A 19,780-nucleotide genomic window follows, 5' to 3' on the forward strand; every position below is an offset into this window, starting at 1 on the left:
CAGTCCCCTGGAACTTAGAACTACTTAAACCTAACTAACCTAAGGACAGCACACAACACCCAGTTACCACGAGGCAGAGAAAACCAGACAGTTCTTTTGCTGCTATGATGTTTCAGTTGGTACGATCCGCTGTTCAATTACTCTTTTTTTTGTGGGAGGGTGGGAGGTTGAGATACAGCGTCACTGGTGGATCCCGGTCTAACTGCCTTCGTGGATCGTAAAGTGTTCTATTCTACAATGATATCATTCCATACACATCACTGGAATGCGTGCCGAAGGTGTGGCAGCGGGACATCAGAAGTCCCATACCACCCTGCGACATTGGAAGTCCAAGTGGCAGGCAATCGGTACCATAACTATATTAGTTACCCACAGTGGTGGTTCACGACAGTCGACACTCCTCGAGTGGTCAATTCAACACTGACGATTCATTAGTGGTCGTAACAGGTCTATCGTTAACCATGGTCGGAATCGGATTCCCCAAGGATGGTAAGAGGAACAGGGTGGCGGTGCCTGTGCTGGGGAGTTGTGGTGTCAATGTTTTGTGAGCCAGCTACCGTATCGCATACGGCTTCCACTATGTCATAGACACTTAGGCTTCTCTCGAATGGACTCCTTCAAAGTGACCATGCACGTTTCTCACGGAGGGTAACTACTCTCGTGAGGGGAGGTGCATGTAGACTCCACTGAAGCACCTTATTCTGTAGTCGCTAGGGTGTCTGTATTTGGGAGGCACGAATTGCAGCCCACGCAGTGGAGCAATAGGTGAGAGAAGGGTGGACAACCATCTAATATGGCTGGAGCTCGGTGTCAAGGTTCAGTTACCTGCTGGTGAACACTGGGTACAATGTTTTTATCAGCTTGTGTCATTTTTGGGTGACGTATTCTGCATGTCGAAGGAAGAGCAGTTCTTTATACATCTGGACTCCTAGATATTTGGTATCAGGGGACCATGGGACCTGGACGCCTGCAATAATGATATTGTGGAGGAGGATGGGAAGCCGTTTAGAGGAGCAGAACGCTGAAGTTTTGGCGGCATTGAGGGCAATCTAGTTTGAACGACACCAGCTCACTGTCGCGTCCACCTGCCTCTGGAGACAAGCAGTAAGCTGGACCATGTTGAGACTGGTGGTATAGAAAGCCGTATCATCGGTGTATTGCGCCAGTTGGCGATGTGGGTGAACTGGCATATCGTTAACAAAAACATTAAGGGGGATGGAAGACAACACAGAGTGTTGACCTTGCTGAGCATTCAAGAAAGTCCTATTGTGGAGGAAATCATCGACGATCTTCACATAGATGGCGGGTATGGTCGTCTGTGTCAGCAAGATTGTCCTGCCAAATCTTGTCATATGCGTTTTGCAGGTTCAGGAAAACCGTTGGCGTCGACATGGTGGACTTAAAGCTCTTGGTGACATGTTCTGTGATCCTAAGGACTTACAGCTCGGCCAACAGGTGGGAAGCGAATCCAAACTGTTCCAGACAGAGTATCCCAGCTGGAACCAGAGGATGGGTAATGCAGTGGAGGATCAAAGATTCTAGAACCTTTGCCATGATATTCAAAGGCAAATGGAGCTGTTGGGTCGTAGGCTCCTTTGAGGGCTTGGAGAGGGCAATCAATTTGGCCTGCTTTCACTGTGGGGGAAAGAAAGCCAGTTGTGAGAAAGCGATTCAAGATGCTGACATATAAGACCAGTGGCTTGCGTGGGAGTTGGTGGTGGTGTTTGTTTAAGATGCCTGGAGACAAATGCCCTCGCTTCCGACGGAGGATCTGTTGGGTTTCCGCCCAGGAGGTGAGGGGCAGTCAAAGATGGTCTTTGTCTGATAGTGGCAACGGCTGCCAGAATATTGAGTTCATCTTGGAATTCATCAGGCGTGAGGTCCTGGATGAGCAATTGGTTCTGGGCCTCAAATTCATTGGCCAGAGTTTCTACCACAAAGAGAGCATCATAAGTTAAGCCATCCACTATGTGGATGGGGTGGTTGGTCTTTACTGCAATGCACCATTGGGCTCGGACAAAGGCCTATTCGGATTTATGTTGGAGGTGGAAGGCAGATATCTTGTCTTCCCAATGTTCTGTTTTCCAATCGGCAGGGCAGTGGCAGAATTCACGCTGGAGGTGCTTCATGCAATTCTTATCCTGAAGATTACGAAACTACTTCCACCGCCTGTAGTAGCAGTTCTTCTGGATTTTGAGTTCTCGCAGTAGGGGAGAAAAGTTATCTGCAGGGGTTTAAGTCTTTGGGACAATGGATGTACATGCCATCGTCGCCTTCTGGGTTTTTGTGGTTAGGTAATCAACAGCACTAGCTAGAGTGGCAGGCGTTGTAGGTCGAGATGTTGCTAGTGATGTTGTTGAGGATCGTGGAAAATTTGTTCCAATCCGTGATGGTCAAGGTAGAACGGATGTCTAAATACAGAGTGACGGCAGTAAGGTGCAGTAGCACAGGGTTGTGATCAGAGGCCAACTCATGGAGTGTTTCCAACGAAAACTGCACTGCAATATTCTTGAAAATGGACACATCCAGAACGTCCGGCTGGCAGTCAGCGTGTGGGAACGTGTGGGCCATAGACCGACAGCGCCAGAGTATCTTCCTGATGAAGGAGGAGTCTGCCCCTGGGATTATCAAATGCAAGAATGCCAAGCTGTATGATTGGCGTTGAGATCTGCTCCATCAATGATTTCATCAAATGATGTCAAGGTACAGACGTCCACTTCAAGAAGCGGTAGATTATGGCTCAAATACGCCGAAGCAAAAGCTATAGCACCAAGGCGGGTACAAACAGTGACCGCCGTAGCCTCTATATGTTCTAGTGGTTGGATAACTTCATGATTATGGACGAGTATCTTATGTAGAAACTTTGTTGTGCCCCCACCTGGGCTATTGAGTGCGTCAGTGCGATAGCAAACCATGTTGCAGAGACGAAAATCGTCGGTGGGTTTCAAGTGGGTTCCTGATACAACTAAACTGTGCACATGGTCGTCGTAGAGGGAAGTGTTCAGTTCAGTCTTCATACCTTTAAGGCCATTAGCATTAAAAATGCAGAAAACTTTATCCCGAGGGCTCTGATGGTTGTGCGGTGGGAAATTCGCCATTATAACAAAATCTGCTCAAACAAAAAAGATTTCAAGAATAAATCTTCGGTGGTTGATCATTATTACTAAGAGAGTAGTTAATCGTTGTACTTACAGGTAGTTGTATCCAAATTTAAACCTCGTGTTTAGACGGCACGCACTAGTAATTGAGATTAGAAATTCTTAAAACGACCCAGTCATGTGCACGTATTCGGTCTGTGAAGAGAGACCGGCTTGTTTTTGCAGCTAATGGAGCGTGTAGGCCGAGCTGGGCAGGGGCCAGAGATGGACGTGCTTTGTGGTGTCATCTGCAGATGGCAGCACACTTTGACCCTAAGTGATTGGCGAACACTCTTGAGTGTGAGCAGCTCAGGTGAATGCAGGCTCTGGCGCGTGGTCAGGAAAACCCAGCTGTTGGTGCGAAACACGGAGAGTAATCCAAGTGCTTTGAAATCGAAACTGAAGAGTTTCCTCATGAACCACTCATTCTATTCTGTCGAGGAGTTCCTTGAAAGATTAAGCTGATTCTTGTCGTATTGTTGATTTCGTTTACTTAAACTTCTGGACTGACTTTCTTTGGGTTCATAGAGATTTTATTTTTATCTGTTATTACTTTTGTGTTGTAATTTCATGTACTGACATATTCCATGTTCTTGGAGATTTGCTCTACAATTTGGTCCTACGGAACTTGACGTGCAAACAAAATAAAAATAAAGTAAGCCGCCATGGCTAATGGAGCGTAGAGAACAAATATCAAATAAGACTAAATGCAATAAAAGCCAAACACAAATATGAGTATAAAGAAAAAATTAAGAGGACTGCATGGCTTAAAACGTGCGCTTGATACAAAGTATAAACTATTTTCACAAACGAAGAATCTATAGATAGGACTCACTGAGCCTTGTTTACAGTGATGTTGCATTTTTCATAAATTATCTATTTGACTTACAGGCTGGAATATGCACTTCGTGCTCAAAAATCTGAAATTTCACATAAATAAGATATGAAAGTTAGAAAGTAGCTAAGTAGACATGGTTAGGGATGTACTAGAATACGTTGCTTTAATTGTTTACATTTATTAGTAATAGATCAGTGCAAAGTAGTGTTTACCTGCTCAAAATCATTATTTACGAGCAAACTATTTAAATTAGAGCAAACTCTTTCATCACTAGAAAGTTGAGAAAATTTACTTGTTAACTGATGTATACTAAAAATATATAATTTTAAATTTACAGTTTTTAAGTATGCTTTATTCACATGAATGCGAGTGGTCAAATAGCTCCAGCGATCTTGGTGCAGGACGTACAAATACTTCGCTTTCGTTCGGCAGTCGGGACTGAGGCGTGGGACAGATAGTACGTATGTGCAGCAGTAAGTTGCCTCTCGAGTGTATCGAAATTATTCTGTGTTGAGTGAGATGTGAACATGTGATATTTGCGTGTGTTTCTGGCGAATACTCTGAAATAATTTCAAACTTGGGGACTTTATTTCTCGTTAGGCGAACGAGTCTGACCCGTGCAATTATTTTGGGGTCTGAACGTTATTTTTCACGGAAAAATCATGTTTGCATTTGTTGAACCTTGTGACAAGTTATCTTAGAGTTAATGTGACAAATGTACGGATAGGCTTATAGACTGCAGCGCAGTAAACACATACGAATCCAACAATATATTAGGAGGCCTTATAAACAGCGACTTTCGCGTCTATAATTTGATGATGCAAGTTTATGAGTTATTGCTTACTGAACGATATCTCTTTGGAATAAACAAGATAGCACCAATATTTTTCGTTTATTATCCGTAAAGTCACTTATGTTAGTCTCATCTGGGATAAGTCAGGTATTGTCTGTGACTAAACCAGCGGTCATCTCGTGCACTGGTCAAGCATCAGGTGCCGTAAGACCGCTGCAGCTAGGTCTTATTTAAATACTAAGTATTCCTTTATTATATTACTACAAATGAAAGTCCCTAAAACAAATCCTAGAAAGTCTTAAGTTTCTTCGCTAATCACTGCGTTAAAAGTGTAACCCATGTAGTTCATGAATCAAATCTCACGGGACAATCGCTTTCGCTGTATATCACGTTTATTGAACCTACTTATAACATAATAAAATCTGTTTAAAATTACACAACGTAGTTAACGATGGGTTTGCGGGGGCGGCTTTGACAGCTCTGCTGGAGACGCATTATCATATCGGTACAGTTCCATTGCTGAGATCGTACTTACACAGGTACGTATACGATGTTGATATATTAATGCGTCTCTAACTTTATTATTGACATGTTTTACACCAGAAAGCATTCCTAGGCTAGAATGAGCGCAGCGTAGTGTCAACAGACCGTGTCTGTCACCTCAGGAGCCGCAGCCGGCTGCCAGCTGGGATGACGTCAGGAACGCCACGGAGGAAGCGCCACCGTGTCTGCAGGTGGGCGACGCTGGTGACGTTGTCGGCGATGAAGACTGCCTCTATCTCAACGTGTACACGCCAGAGGTAATCCATACTTTGTTTCGTTGCAGCAAAAGACAACTGGTGCAACAGAAGTAAATATCAATCACAACTGAAAATACTTGACGATCAGGGATTTTAAAACATACACGTGTCGTTCATGGGGAGTTTTCTAGCGACTGAACTATCCGAGCTGTTTTATGGAACGACCTGAAGCTTGAAATTGGCACTGACTCCTTTCCATAGCGTTACCAGTCACAGATCTGGGTCTATTATTGATAAAATTCTCGAGAGAGCCTCTGATGGAAATGAAAGGAACAAAAAGGGACTTGTGGTTGTAGAAGTCTGAACGTCCCACAGCGCGTGGTCTGGTGGTCCAAAAGTAATTTGCTTTCCACGACGGTTTCCAGCTCAGAATCCGAGCCCAACAGGTAGTTCAAACATCTCACATATAAGAACGATATAAGAAAAACAGCGTACATGCTTGAACCTGGTGCAGTCCACACCTTCCCACAAAATAATGAGGCTCCTTGTGGTTAAAAGTTCTGTGTAAGGACATGATAACATCTTATCATGGAACCAATGATAACGAAGTGAACAAAGTAACCTGCTCACACAAAAATTTGTTCTGAAGTGCTAAAGTGACAATAATTTCTATGAGGTAAGATTAAACAATACATACAACAGTTTTATCACCTGTGGGTCGAGATCACACTTCAGAAGCTCTTCACGAGAATACACTCAGCTACATGAGTAAGTTGCAAACTATTCAACAGTCCTTGACGATTCTGTAAGTTGTATTTTCTGGTGGAAGATAGTGCTGATGGTAGTCGGAAATTTACGTTCCAAAATGCATAAATTAAAATGCTGATCGCTACACCGCTCATACGGTAGAAATAAGCGATTTGAATTGTCTCGTGACGGAGAAGCGCCCGACCTCAACTCGTAAACTACGATCTTTCGGATGAAGCACGTTGGGAATTCAGTAATGGAAGCGTCCTGCCCCCTTGTCTCCACGTGTTACATGACTACGCTTCCAGGATGTAGTTGCGCGAATAGAAATGGAGTATAAGAAAGTTCTAGTTGTGCGTTGCTTTTATTATTAGGTCTCACACGCGCTGATTTTATTAGATGCGTTTGGGTGGCGGTATACAGAGGAAGTTATCAATGTGGGATGACGCTGTAATTTCTGAAAGTCCCAAAGTACAGTTTCCTAATAATGACGGTTGAAAGTATTTGAGAACATCACTTGTAGTGTAAGAGAACGAAGAAAAATATTTTAATTTCACTATTAATGAACCGACGTATTGATTACCTGTGTATTGACTTCAATCCTGACGTTCTTGTGTGGTATTTGTGTTATTTAGTTGAACGCTGATGTACCAAGAACGGTGATGGTGTGGATTCACGGAGGAGGTTTCGTGGGAGGTTCACCTTCCAAATCAGAGTACGGGCCAGACTTCTTCATGGATCGGGACGTGGTCGTCGCCAGTATCTCCTACCGATTAGGTACATTGGGTAAGTGCTAAATATCGATCTCAAGAAGTAATATACGGAAGAGGGTTGGTCTCACTTGCTCGATAATATGGATTACTGTACATGGGCGCCGGCCACGGTGGCCGAGCGGTTCTAGGCACCTCAGTCCGGAACCGCGCGACTGCTACGGTCGCAGGTTCGAATCCTGCCTCGGGCATGGATGTGCGTGATGTCCTTAGGTTAGTTAGGTTTAAGTAGTTCTAAGTTCTAGGGGACTGATGATCTCAGATGTTAAGTCCCATAGTGCTCAGAGCCATTTGAACCATTTGTACATGGGTGTTAAATCGTCAGCAGCCAAAATTTCTACCGATTTTCCATTATTATCATTGTTTTGAAGAGGAAGCTCAGAGTAAGTTATTGTAGCTAAGCACACAAAGAATATCTCATACCTAAATCTAAGCCCGTCCGCACTCACCATTTCAGAAGTAACCTACAGCTATGTGACGTAGATTTTATCGAGCCCTAATGTATGTGAATCACAGTAGTAATTGTGGAATTGTTCCTTAAAACACTGAATCAGTAATGTTTCCTGTGTTACTTCACGTTGAAATAATAGTTAAGGCCTTCTGATAGTAATTCCTATTCAATAACGCCGAAACGTTTATAACGGAAGAGAATACTCCAATAGTTGAAGAAGTAATACCCGAACGGTTCAATGTGAATGTTTTGTTATTTTCTCGCCAACGATACGTGATATATTCTGTATGACACGAACGAAAGAAGTGGTAGCTCAAATTTTATCCTAGTAATCATGTATTCCATAATGATGAACCAGTTTTCGTGACGAGTACTCTTTGTACTACTGCCACTCCACCTCATTATCAAACATCTAAACCAGGCAACGAAGGCAGAATTAGGGAGTCAGGACATTAATGCGTACTGCGACCGTGAACAATGTGAATTATGCCCCGAGTCACGTTTCCTGATAGATGCGTGTTTCTGAAGCTATCTGGTAATTCTTCCTGTTACTAATTAAGCTTACATGTCAGTCACGAGCATTTAGGAATATGAGCTGCAGTTTTATAGCTTACAGATAAAGTTCATTTGCCTAAGAAACTAATATCATAAGAAATACATCGAGTGTCGCTATAAGTCACCATAAACATGAGTGAAAAATGTCTATACGGCTTGTCACATAACTGATTGATGTTCATCAAACGTAGCAGCCAAAATTAAAAATTTTGCAAAGTCTCAGTTATTGTCTCTTAAAATGTTTTACATCTATCGCTCAGGAAATGTGACCTTTATGTCGATATAACATATCCTGACAGTACTTGGCAAAGGGGAATTGAATTTAACTTCCTCATTTTATCATATAACGTGTATATAAGGCTATAGCTTTAATTATATTACATCAAATGAATGCATAGCTATAATATCTAAAGTAATGCGGAAAGGTAACTTCCGTCCACCGAAGTTATCCTTCTACAGGACTGAAAGCAGCTTTTCAGTAACTGAAGTCACATGAAAAGGGAAAATAAAGTGCCAATTGTATTTCAAATACGTACAATTTGCTGATGAAATTGATTTTGTTTCATTTGACAGCAGAAAAGTTTGAATAAACGATGGACGAATTCAGTCAGTAATACCAATTGCTGCTTAACTTACACGCTGATAGAACAACTGAAGAAAGTGACACTGATGTGATCCAGTACACGAAAGCGTCTACTTCGAACAAATAAAAATCCGAGTGTATTGACACTCACAGAAATAAACAGGGATATAACACTGACAACTCGTTTAGGAAACTAAACTCCATATTGGTGAGCAAACTACCAGCGAGAAGTCTTTATATAGTGTGTAGTGTCACAAACTGTTCAAAAACTGTGAGTTGTTCCATAGGCGACTGAAACAAGAACGTCCGAAGTAACTAGAATGCAAAGGAAAAGAAATAACAGGATGGGAAATGAGTGGTATCGAAACAAAGTAATGAGAGCTGCAACTCTCAACAAACTGAAATATTGCAAGAAGAATCATTTCAAATACACCAGTGTTTTTAAAATTTATGTACTTTCATAGTTCATTAACATACAGAAATAAATAAACATTTTTACACGTAGAGCATTTAATGGTCATCAAACGTTAACACAACTTAAGTCGCTTGTATCTAAAGAAAGTGAAGTTCAATAGAAAATGAATGGGTGAGAAGGAATTGACACTTGTAGATTTATAAGACATTGTCAACTACAGAATGCAGCCAATGAAGCTAGATAAGAAAATGACAGACGTCTGGCTGTTCTACACCACATAGACCAATACCCTCAGCATATGTCTATGTAACCTGTAGTCGACTCTGCTAGCAGAGTGAATGTCTCGTGACTGTACAAAAGGGAGACGTACTTCATTACATTACATGAATACTTGTTCCACATCATGAATACTTCAATTCGTAATGATGTGGAACATGTCAGTATAAAATAAAGTTTCTCTACTCGTTATAATTTATCCTTGCTTTTTTTTAAATTGCTACTTTCTTTCTAAAAAATTAATCTGCTGGGTAGAAGGAGTTCCCATTCAGGAATACTTTTAATTCGTTTAAAAATGCTTGTTGGCTAGCTGTCAAACATTTAATGCTATTTGATAAATGACTGAAGGCTTTTGTGGCAGCCTGATTCTCATCTCTCTGTTCCAAAGTCAGATTTAACCCAGAATAGTCTACACCATCCTTTACTCTGGTGTTATAGCTATGTACTTTGCTTTTATTTCTTAACTGAATTACCCGACGTATGAGGCCATATGAAAGCAGCGAATGAAAACAGGCATACTGGCCTAATTTCCTGACACTTGATCACCGAGATTTGCAATAACCCTAGTAGAATAAGAAGCTAAAATCAAACGTTTCAGAAGATCGTCAATATGTTACATCCATTTCGATTTCTCATCATTGTACAGTCGTGCTCAAATGTATCCGAACGACCTGAATTGCATTTCGCCTGATTTGCATGCAATCCACATAACGCAGCTGTCTAGCAGGTCCTCTAATCGCTCCTTGGTACAGTCGTTTGACTATTGAAAATGGTTCCAACAAGTCACCACTAGAAAACACTGCTCTGTATCGCAATAACTCAAGATCTAAAGTAATACTACGATACTACAAATATCAGGGAACACCTTATCACAGGTAAGACTGTCCTTAAGGCTTGTAAGTTCACATTTATTACAATAAATGACCTACCTGAAATGTTACCACTCTCATTATTACGTCAGATAGGTAATGCACGTAGTAAGTTCGTCGTATTCATGATTTCCTCTTCAAAGTAACATACCGTACTTATTATTTAACACAAAATAACATTAAAAATTTAAGTTATTCACGAGCAACCAGTTGAGAATATGTATGATCTTCAAATGACACGACGAGCCGTCTCGTTCTGCGTATGAATTCAAACCCAGGTCATGCAGACTAAGCAAAGATTTCGTGACTGACGGAAACTAACAGTCATTCCTGATTAGGCATGCAGAGAGTGATGTACCTCGATTTTAGACAGTATCAGTTAGCAAATACCAACTTTAAATTACATAACGCAAACATTTTTAACGGACGCGAATTCCTACCCAGCACCTATTGACCCTGTTAACGAACTACGAGAGATGTTAAATATTGGTTTTTAACAAGTAACTTATTTGAAATGCCGTGAGGTAAAGCTATGTGTTGGACAGGAATTCGAACCCAGAAACTAATAAGATAGATATCGAAACACAATCAACTGTGACATATCGGATTTTCTCGCCAGTAGCTAGATGTTTTAACTGAAATGACGAGACGAAACATTAATTTTTTCCTTCCCAGGACTCCAACCCGGCACCTATCGCTGTTATATTGTAGAGAAAACGAACGTTAAATATGGGTTTGTTGCACCAGCAGCGACATGTGAGCTTGTTTGAACTAGAAATAATAAGACGAAGAGTTCAGTGCTGACTGGGAATAGAGCTCCACACATATCGTTATTGACTACACACAAAGAGACGTCAGCTACCGAATTTTTCTCGACCAGCAGCTTGGAATAACATCTTGAACTTACAGTGATCTCGCAAATAGTTCTGTGTCTCACTGGGAATCAAAAACGTCAAATATCGTTAGTGTTGACAACGAATGAAAATACATTAAAAATCGAAATTATTATCCAGCAGCAGATAGGTCTTCTCATGCTAGAGCTTGATAATACGTAATGAAATCCTTAGTGCCGGGCCAGGATTCGAACCCATTCACGCGCAATATATGGAGATGTTGAGGAATCTTCTGTTTCGAACAAACAACAAATTGTAGCCGAGCTGTATTGTCACGAAGGGTCAAATTTCGCGTTAAGGGCGGTATGAGTTGCATTCCCAGTTCAGAACCAATTTTATCGACATACAGAATCTCAGGTAAAAGATGGAAAAAGTGTGCTGTGAGCCTACATAGCTTTTGTTTCGTCACTAGAAATAAATAACTAGTATAAGAAAAGTTACCGGTGATAAAGTTTCTACATGTCGCCACTCCAAACTTTAATGTGGCTCAACCTAACGTCTACTTGGTAGAGAAGGAATGTCATTACTTAATATGAATTTCAGACCAAAATGCCATCATATCTTCTTCACTTGGTGTAGCCAGAAGAGAATGGAATCTGTCTCTCCCTATGTAAAACCATTGACTGAAGTTGGAATCGAACCCAGACCATAGATGTATGAACCTATCATCAGCCCAATAGACCACCAAATCCTCTTCTCAGTGGCTCACTTTTCTATCATAACGCCGTTGTACCACACTGGCTGAGAGTTCTGACACACAGGCTCCCTGTATCAATTTGCAGCATGTTCAGTAAATTCTTTTACTTGGTTGACCGAATCACCATGAACTAGCTGCCTCGGCTGCCCAGTGCATGCATTCATCTTTATTTTATAATCACCAAAATAAAATCACGTAAATGCCACCAACACAGAACTGCCAACTGTGTAGGATGCAGAAATTAAAGTAGGAAGTGTTCCTTTCCACTTGAGCTACTATACTGCGCTATCTGTTTGTTGAAAACGTCGTGCAGTGCAAAAGAAAAGGTGTAACTGTTTGTCTCTCGTAAGTATTGACCTGGCGATATGCATTATCCCACAGCACTGTGGAATGCAGAAGTTTTGGAGGAATTGTTGTTGTCTTCTGGAGCTGTTATAGCTACGTGTCAGCTAGTGGCGTAATGGTAAGTATCCTGTATGGTAGATAAGATGTCGCGAGTTCGAGTACACCACTGCTGTATTTTATAAAATGCAGTTCTGCTGTCTGCTGAAATTATCAACGTTATGGAACTTGTAACATAATTTCCTTCACTTCTCAACCCAAAATAGTCGTATGTGGAAAAAGGGCTAACTTCTGCGACATTTTGTTCATTTCAGGTTTAATAGACAGCCAGACAGTAGATGCTTCTCGAAACTTTCGTATTGTGTATGGGTAGAGAGCATCGTGCCAAAATACGTCGGAAAAGTATTTTCTACATTAGCTGTTGTCTGGTAGTGGCATTTTATTCTTCTTCAATCATTGTTTGACAGCTTTAACTCAGACCAAGTTTTCTACATGCGTGTAATCAATAAACTTCATCTGCATTTTCAGACTATTATAGATGACATCAGAGAATTCGCATATATCGTTGATGATTAATTTCTCTCTCAAGTTTACTGTTGTTTTAACAACATTAAAGGAAACCTTACGAAAATTGTGAACTGTATTATAAAAAATGAAATAAAACTACCCACGATAAACTTACGACGACTGTCTGTTTTAATAAAACTGAGTATCTGTACACAAGCGTGCCTCTATCGTCACGAATTGGTAAAATATTACTCACTTAGATTTTGATTGGGTCTGTGTTTTTAATTGCTATGCTGTGTCATACTCAAGATGTATGCAAATGTGGCATTTCATAAATAGAGTTATGTATTCCTAGAAACCCAAAATTTGTTTGTGAGCAGCGGAAAGAGGCGTTACCTGTTGTGCAGCATTGTATGTTTTTCACCATTTCCCTATGAGCCGAAAGTATTTTCTTGCGATTTCCTTATCGATGTCTGATCTCACTGCTTGTAGCTCTTTCACAGAAGGGATAAAAACGCTACACTCAGTGATACTGGAACTGCAAACCATATCACACGCCTTTTTACAGGTTAGCACGTTACCACAGAGCTGGCGAAGAAGTATGTGTCTTAATTTCCTCTTACGAGACTAATAGTGGCTAGAACTGGTAAACCGCTATTTTAAGGACGAGATTAGTTGCGATTTCCACCTGGAACGACTTCCCTGGGCTGAAAACCGTAAATTTGCAATCTTTTGTTGCACCTCAAGCGATAATAACTTAGATTATTCAATGGAAATGACAGGTAAAATCAAGTGAACTTTGAAGCTTAATTCCGTGCACACCAGGTAGTAACTCGTCGATCACAGAGCTGCCAAACATACATTGCCTTGTTGCCAAATCTCAGTTTCAGTACCAGCAGGAAGAAGACCAACCGATGTGATCTTACAGCGGACTTGGAAGTAACCATAGCTGGTGTCTCCAAGTCGCAGCTGCTACGGCCTGGAATATGTAAAGCGTTGATTGGCATTTCTGTAATGGTATTGGTCGCTCAGCCGCATAACGCATCGTGAAAGATAAGAATAGTTGTCACTTATGTGAAGAATAGCATTTCTTTAGGCAAAAAACTGAATTTTCTGTCTCAGTGTCTTAGTTTACGTGAGGATTATATAGCACGAGTCATTCAAATGGAAAGGGAATATCAAGTGAATTTAGCGAGTCAATTCAGTACCATACGCGGAAGTAATTGCCCTGTCGCAGTGTTGCCTCATGTTTGTGACGATGTTGCCAATTCTTATCTGTGCTAGGAACAGCTCTGTAGCGGTATGCGAGGAGAATCCCGTGCTCGTGTCATAGGAGGATACGGAGAGGAGGCGCGGGGTTTGGTTAATATGCAGCGTTTTCTCCTACCAGTTGTGTCAAACATTGAAGTGTATAATCCTCCATAACGATTATAGTTTCCTACAAAATAGATACGAATAAAACACTTACATTGTTACTTTGTAACAAAAGATTATTTCAGTACAATGAAAAGTCTTTGGAAATCACTTATTCCCACCTGTCACAAAAGTAAGATAACAAACACTTTGCACCTCGAAATCGATTGCAACTATGTGCAGTCTTGTGACGTTTAAATATATCGTCTTAACGGCACTGAATCGTGGTTTGTGAATCATTAACCGGCCGTACTCTGCCGCATTTCAATGGTTGGAACGCAAAAAGCCTCCTGACAAATTTCACAGAAGGAAAAGGGGGACGAAATGTCTCCCACTGGAATGTCATGTTGTTTTACTTAAATTATTACAAAATCAGGTAAAAAGAACAGTCAGGTTGTCAGTATAAGCACATTACTGTTGTCAGTATGATGTTGCACTGCCCAGGGCCTGTAATGATAAAAGGCCCGTTTAGGTCAGGCATATTGTATACAGAAGTGGAAGAGAGAGCACCACTAAATTCTAATCCGTATGCATTGCATACACACAGAAATTACTGTTACAGTGTACTTATGGAGCCCAGTGAGTGAATTGCGTATTTTCCGGTGAGAAAGAGTACTGGCAAACAGTCTTCGCTACATTAGGTTACTTAATCTGATGTCACTCTGAGCTATAATTTATGGTCAGCGACTAAGTGTAAGGTCAATGAGTCGGATGCGAGTTTTGCAACTGTGAAATACTTTCCTACATTAGAGAAGCGAATATTAAATTTGAATTAATATTGCGAAGATTTTGTGCTTGTATAGCTTAGAATGAAAATCTTTCTGTTTATTGCAAAGGAAAACAATTGATATTCTAAAACGTTGTCTGTCATATATACAACTTGAAACAGTTGATGTCGACCAAATCATATGGAAAAACTGACAGCGACGTATATCGGAAGGCAGTAAGATCTCTTGTTTTTTGGTTTGGCAGTACTCGATAGCCATTTCTAGGCGCAAGTAAATGAAGAAAGGCAGCGCGTTTTTGTTATCAAGCAACGTCTTCATCAATTACTTTAGTTTTAAAGTAATCTACGAGTTATTACTGATGTTTGATATTAACATGAAAAGGATTCCATAGACAGGGAAAGAGCCTATTCTTGGGAAACTTCTTCTATAATGACCAAAAGACATCAAATGATCTTCAAGTACAGTGTTCCAGCAGCGGTATGAAGAAATTGATAGTAATAATGACGCTAAAAACCGAATTATCCGGTAACTTCACACTTCCCTGAAATTTGCTGAATTTGTGAAAATTTCAAAATGGCTTCACATCGAGCCTATGATGCCCAGAAGAGTCTTTACATCCTGCTAACATGAGAATAGAATAATCTCCGCTTCAGAAGCTTGCTTCTACTTAACCATTTAATAGACTCGCGTTTTTTTACCGTGACTAATTTTGTAAGCTAAGCACATCACCTATTACAACACACTCCTGGGACTGGGAAATGTGGCCACAATGGTCTGGCGGAACGAACTATCACAGGTGCAATGTATGGGTTCAGGCATTTACTTTTAAGAGGCACAAACAGATTTACTTTACCCCCGGTAACATCAAGAGAAAGACGTTATAATCCTGAATCCGAATTAAACATCACGTTCCTTCATTACCAACTGGGCAGAGCCGGTTTACGTTGGGAAATGACATAGCGGAAGTCATGGTAAACATAAATACAGTCACAGTAAACTTACTTACATTAGAAATTTTATTTTATTTGATGAACCGATAGCCATTCAAAGGAACAGGGCTCTTACTTTACTTGTACTTGATTGAACTAGAGACGTTGAAAAATTTGGTGCTGGACTGTGATTCGAATTCGTATCTCCTCTTTCGAGGCTCTGAATCTCTCGGAACAGTATAGTTCAATCATTTTGTTCCTTTTCTCAAGACTGCAGTCTTCTCTAGGTCTCCTCCAAAAGGTAAGTATATGTGTCCTAATCCTGATCCAGTACAAAATTATTCATAATTTCATTTCAAGCCCTATCACGTGCACAGTGGTCTGTTAGTGAAAATTAACGTGCATTTTTAATGTCTGTTCATGTGTTGCCAACAATCGCAATAGGTGTCGTTATTTCTGGTCAGACACGCACATATCTTACTATTGGTGAGTAACCAACTGATACTTAAGCTATATTCGTGGATGCACGGTAGGTGAGCAGTTCGATTGTCGCTTGGGCACACGAGTTTGTATCCTTATTTTAGAGTCAAGCACCTAGCAGCCGGTAAGAAAACCAGATAGGTAACATTTGATTTTAGTTAGTTAACAATCCGATTACGTGTTGGGTCCATATCTCTGTCACAGAACTTCACATCATGCACTTCATCTTTAAATGCATGCACACTTTGTTACTTCAGTATAGAGGTATATCAGACATCTTTCGTAGTTAGTTTACAGGGACGAAAGGGTCTTGATAGAAGTCCCGCTTTATTACAAAACTGTCGTCTTTTATTTTCAAGTTTAGATTTGGTTACTGGTATTGGCAAAAACTACAGTAATTCATGACTCTTCATGGATAGTCATCAATATGATATGATTAGATTAGATTACATTAGATTAATTCTTGTTTCATAGATTATGAATACGATATTTCGTAATGATGTGGAACGTGTCATTTTAATGGAAGATTTCTTTAGATACCATGATTCAATTTTTTACTCTCTCTCTCTCTCTCTCTCTCTCTCTCTCACACACACACACACATTCTTTTGATTTCTCTCTCTCTCTCTCTCTCTCTCTCTCTCTCTCTCTCTCACACACACACACACACACACACACACACACATTTTATTTTTATTTGTTTGTTGTGCTCGCCTATCGGCGAGGCACGAAAACATCTGTGAATGAATTTCTTAGTTTTGAGTACACTTACAAAGGAAATATAAAAACATCCATGAGAGTTACTGATTTATGATTCTTAGTTTGCAGTCAGTTCTGAGTATTATTAGTAACTACGCTCCAATCCCTAAACATAGTTACAGAAATGCGAATCAGACGCATTACGTATTCCAGGCCGTAGCAGCCGCGACTTGGAGACACCAGCTATGGTCACTTCCCAGCTTGCTGTAAGATCACATCGGTTCGTCTCCTTCCTGCTGCTATTGTAACTGAGATTTGACAACAAGGCAATGTATGTTTGGCAACTCTGTGATCGACGAGTTACTTCCTGGTGTGCACGGAATTAAGCCTCAAAGTTCACTTGATTTTACCTGTCATTTCCATTGAATAATCTGAGTAATTATCGCTTGAAGGGTAACAAAAGATTGTAAATTTACGGTTTTCAGCCCAGGGAAGTCGTTCCACGTGGAAATCGCAACTAATCTCGTCCTTCAAATTGCGGTTTACCAGTTCTAGCCACTATTGGTCTCGTAAGAGGAAGTTAAGACACATACTTCTTCGCCAGCTCTGTGGTAACGTGCTAACCTGTAAAAAGGCGTGTGATATGGTTTGCAGTTCCAGTATCACTGAGCGTAGCGTTTTTATCCCTTCTGTGAAAGAGCTACAAGCAGTCCGATCAAACATCGATAAGGAAATCGCAAGAAAATACTTTCGGCTCATAGGGAAATGGTGAAAAACATACAATGCTGCACAACAGGTAACGCCTCTTTCCGCTGCTCACAAACAAATTTTGGGTTTCTAGGAATACATAACTCTCTTTATGAAATGCCACATTTGCATACATCTTGAGTATGACACAGCATAGCAATTAAAAACACAGACCCAATCAAAATCTAAGTGAGTAATATTTTACCAATTCGTGACGATAGAGGCACACTTGTGTACAGATACTCAGTTTTATTAAAACAGACTGTCGATTTAAGTTTATCGTGGGTAGTTTTATTTTATTTTTTATAATACAGTTCACAATTTTCGTAAGGTTTCCCTTAATGTTGTTAAAACAACAGTAACCTTGAGAGATAAATTAATCATCAACGATATATGCGAATTCTCTGATGTCATCTACAATAGTCTGAAAATGCAGATGAAGTTTATTGATTACACGCATGTGGAAAACTTGTTCTGAGTTAAAGCTGTCAAACAATTATTGAAGAAGAATAAAATGCCACTACCAGACAACAGCTAATGTAGAAAATACTTTTCCGACGTATTTTGGCACGATGCTCTCTACCCATACATAATACGGAAGTTTCGAGATGCATCTACTGTCTGGCTGTCTATTAAACCTGAAATCAACAAAATGTCGCAGAAGTTAGCCCTTTTTCCACATACGACTAGTTTGGGTTGAGAAGTGAAGGAAATTATGTTACAAGTTCCATAACATTGATAATTTCAGCATACAGCAGAATTGCATTTTATAAAATACAGCAGTGGTGTACTCGAACTCGCGACATCTTATCTACCATACAGGATACTTACCATTACGCCACTAGCTGACACGTAGCTATAACAGCTCCAGAAGACAACAACAATTCCTCCAAAACTTCTGCATTCCACAGTGCTGTGGGATAATGCATATCGCCAGGTCAATACTTATGAGAGACAAACAGTTACACCTTTTCTTTTGCACTACTCGATGTTTTCAACAAACCGATAGCGCAATGGAGTAGCTCTAGTAGAAAGGAACACTACCTACATATATCAATGGTCCGGGTTTGATTCCAACTTCGGTCGATGGTTTTAGATAGGTAGAGACAAATTCCATTCTCTTCTGGCTACACCAAGTGAAGAAGATATGATGGCATTTTGGTCTGAAATTCACATTAAAAATAATATTCCTCCTCTACCAAGTAGACGTTAGGTTGAGCCACAATAAAGTTAGGAGTGGCGACATGTAGAAACTCTATCACCAGTAACCTTTCTTATACTAGTTATTTATTTCTAGTGACGAAACAAACGCTATGTAGGTTCACAGGACACTTATTCCATCTTTTATCTGAGATTCTGTATGTCGATAAAATTTGTTCTGAACTGGGAATGCAACTCAGACCGCCCTTAACGCGAAATTTGATCCCTTCGTGATAATACAGCTCGGCGACAATTTGTTGTTTGTTCGAAACTGCAGATTCCTCAAAATCTCGGCATATTGCGCGTGAATGGGTTGAATCCTGGCCCGGCACTAAGGATTTCATTATGTATTATCAAGCTCTAGCATGAGAAGACCTATCTGCTGCTGGATGATAATTTCGATTTTTAATGTATTTTCATTCGTTGTCAACACTAACGATATTTGACTTTTTTGACTCCCAGTGAGACACAGAACTATTTGCGAGATCACTGTAAGTTCAAGATGTTATTCCGAGCTGCTGGTGGAGAAAAATTCGGTAGCTGATCTTATTAGTTTCTGGGTTCGAATTCCTGTCCAACACATAGCTTTACCTCACGGCATTTCAAATAAGTTACTTGTTAAAAACCAATATTTAACATCTCTCGTAGTTCGTTAACAGGGTCAATAGGTGCTGGGTAGGAATTCGCGTCCGTTAAAAATGTTTGCGTTATGTAATTTAAAGTTGGTATTTGCTAACTGATACTGTCTAAAATCGAGGTATATCACTCTCTGCATGCCTAATCAGGAATGACTGTTAGTTTCCGTCAGTCACGAAATCTTTGCTTAGTCTGCATGACCTGGGTTTGAATTCATACGCAGAACGAGACGGCTCGTCGTGTCATTTGAAGATCATACATATTCTCAACTGGTTGCTCGTGAATAACTTAAATTTTTAATGTTATTTTGTGTTAAATAATAAGTACGGTATGTT

General features: G+C 40.4%; 1 protein-coding gene across 1 annotated transcript in view; it reads left to right on the plus strand.

Moving 5' to 3' along the window:
- LOC124715283 (acetylcholinesterase-like) overlaps positions 1–19,780 on the plus strand; it is a 97,253-nt gene that overhangs the window by 9,804 nt on the left and 67,669 nt on the right. Inside the window, exons 3-4 of the mRNA XM_047243091.1 lie at positions 5,434–5,568; positions 6,891–7,041. Coding sequence (XP_047099047.1) covers positions 5,434–5,568; positions 6,891–7,041 — 286 coding nt within the window. The remainder of the gene's footprint in view (positions 1–5,433; positions 5,569–6,890; positions 7,042–19,780) is intronic.

Source organism: Schistocerca piceifrons, chromosome 1 (genome assembly GCF_021461385.2).
Source record: "Schistocerca piceifrons isolate TAMUIC-IGC-003096 chromosome 1, iqSchPice1.1, whole genome shotgun sequence".
NCBI lineage: Eukaryota > Metazoa > Arthropoda > Insecta > Orthoptera > Acrididae > Schistocerca > Schistocerca piceifrons.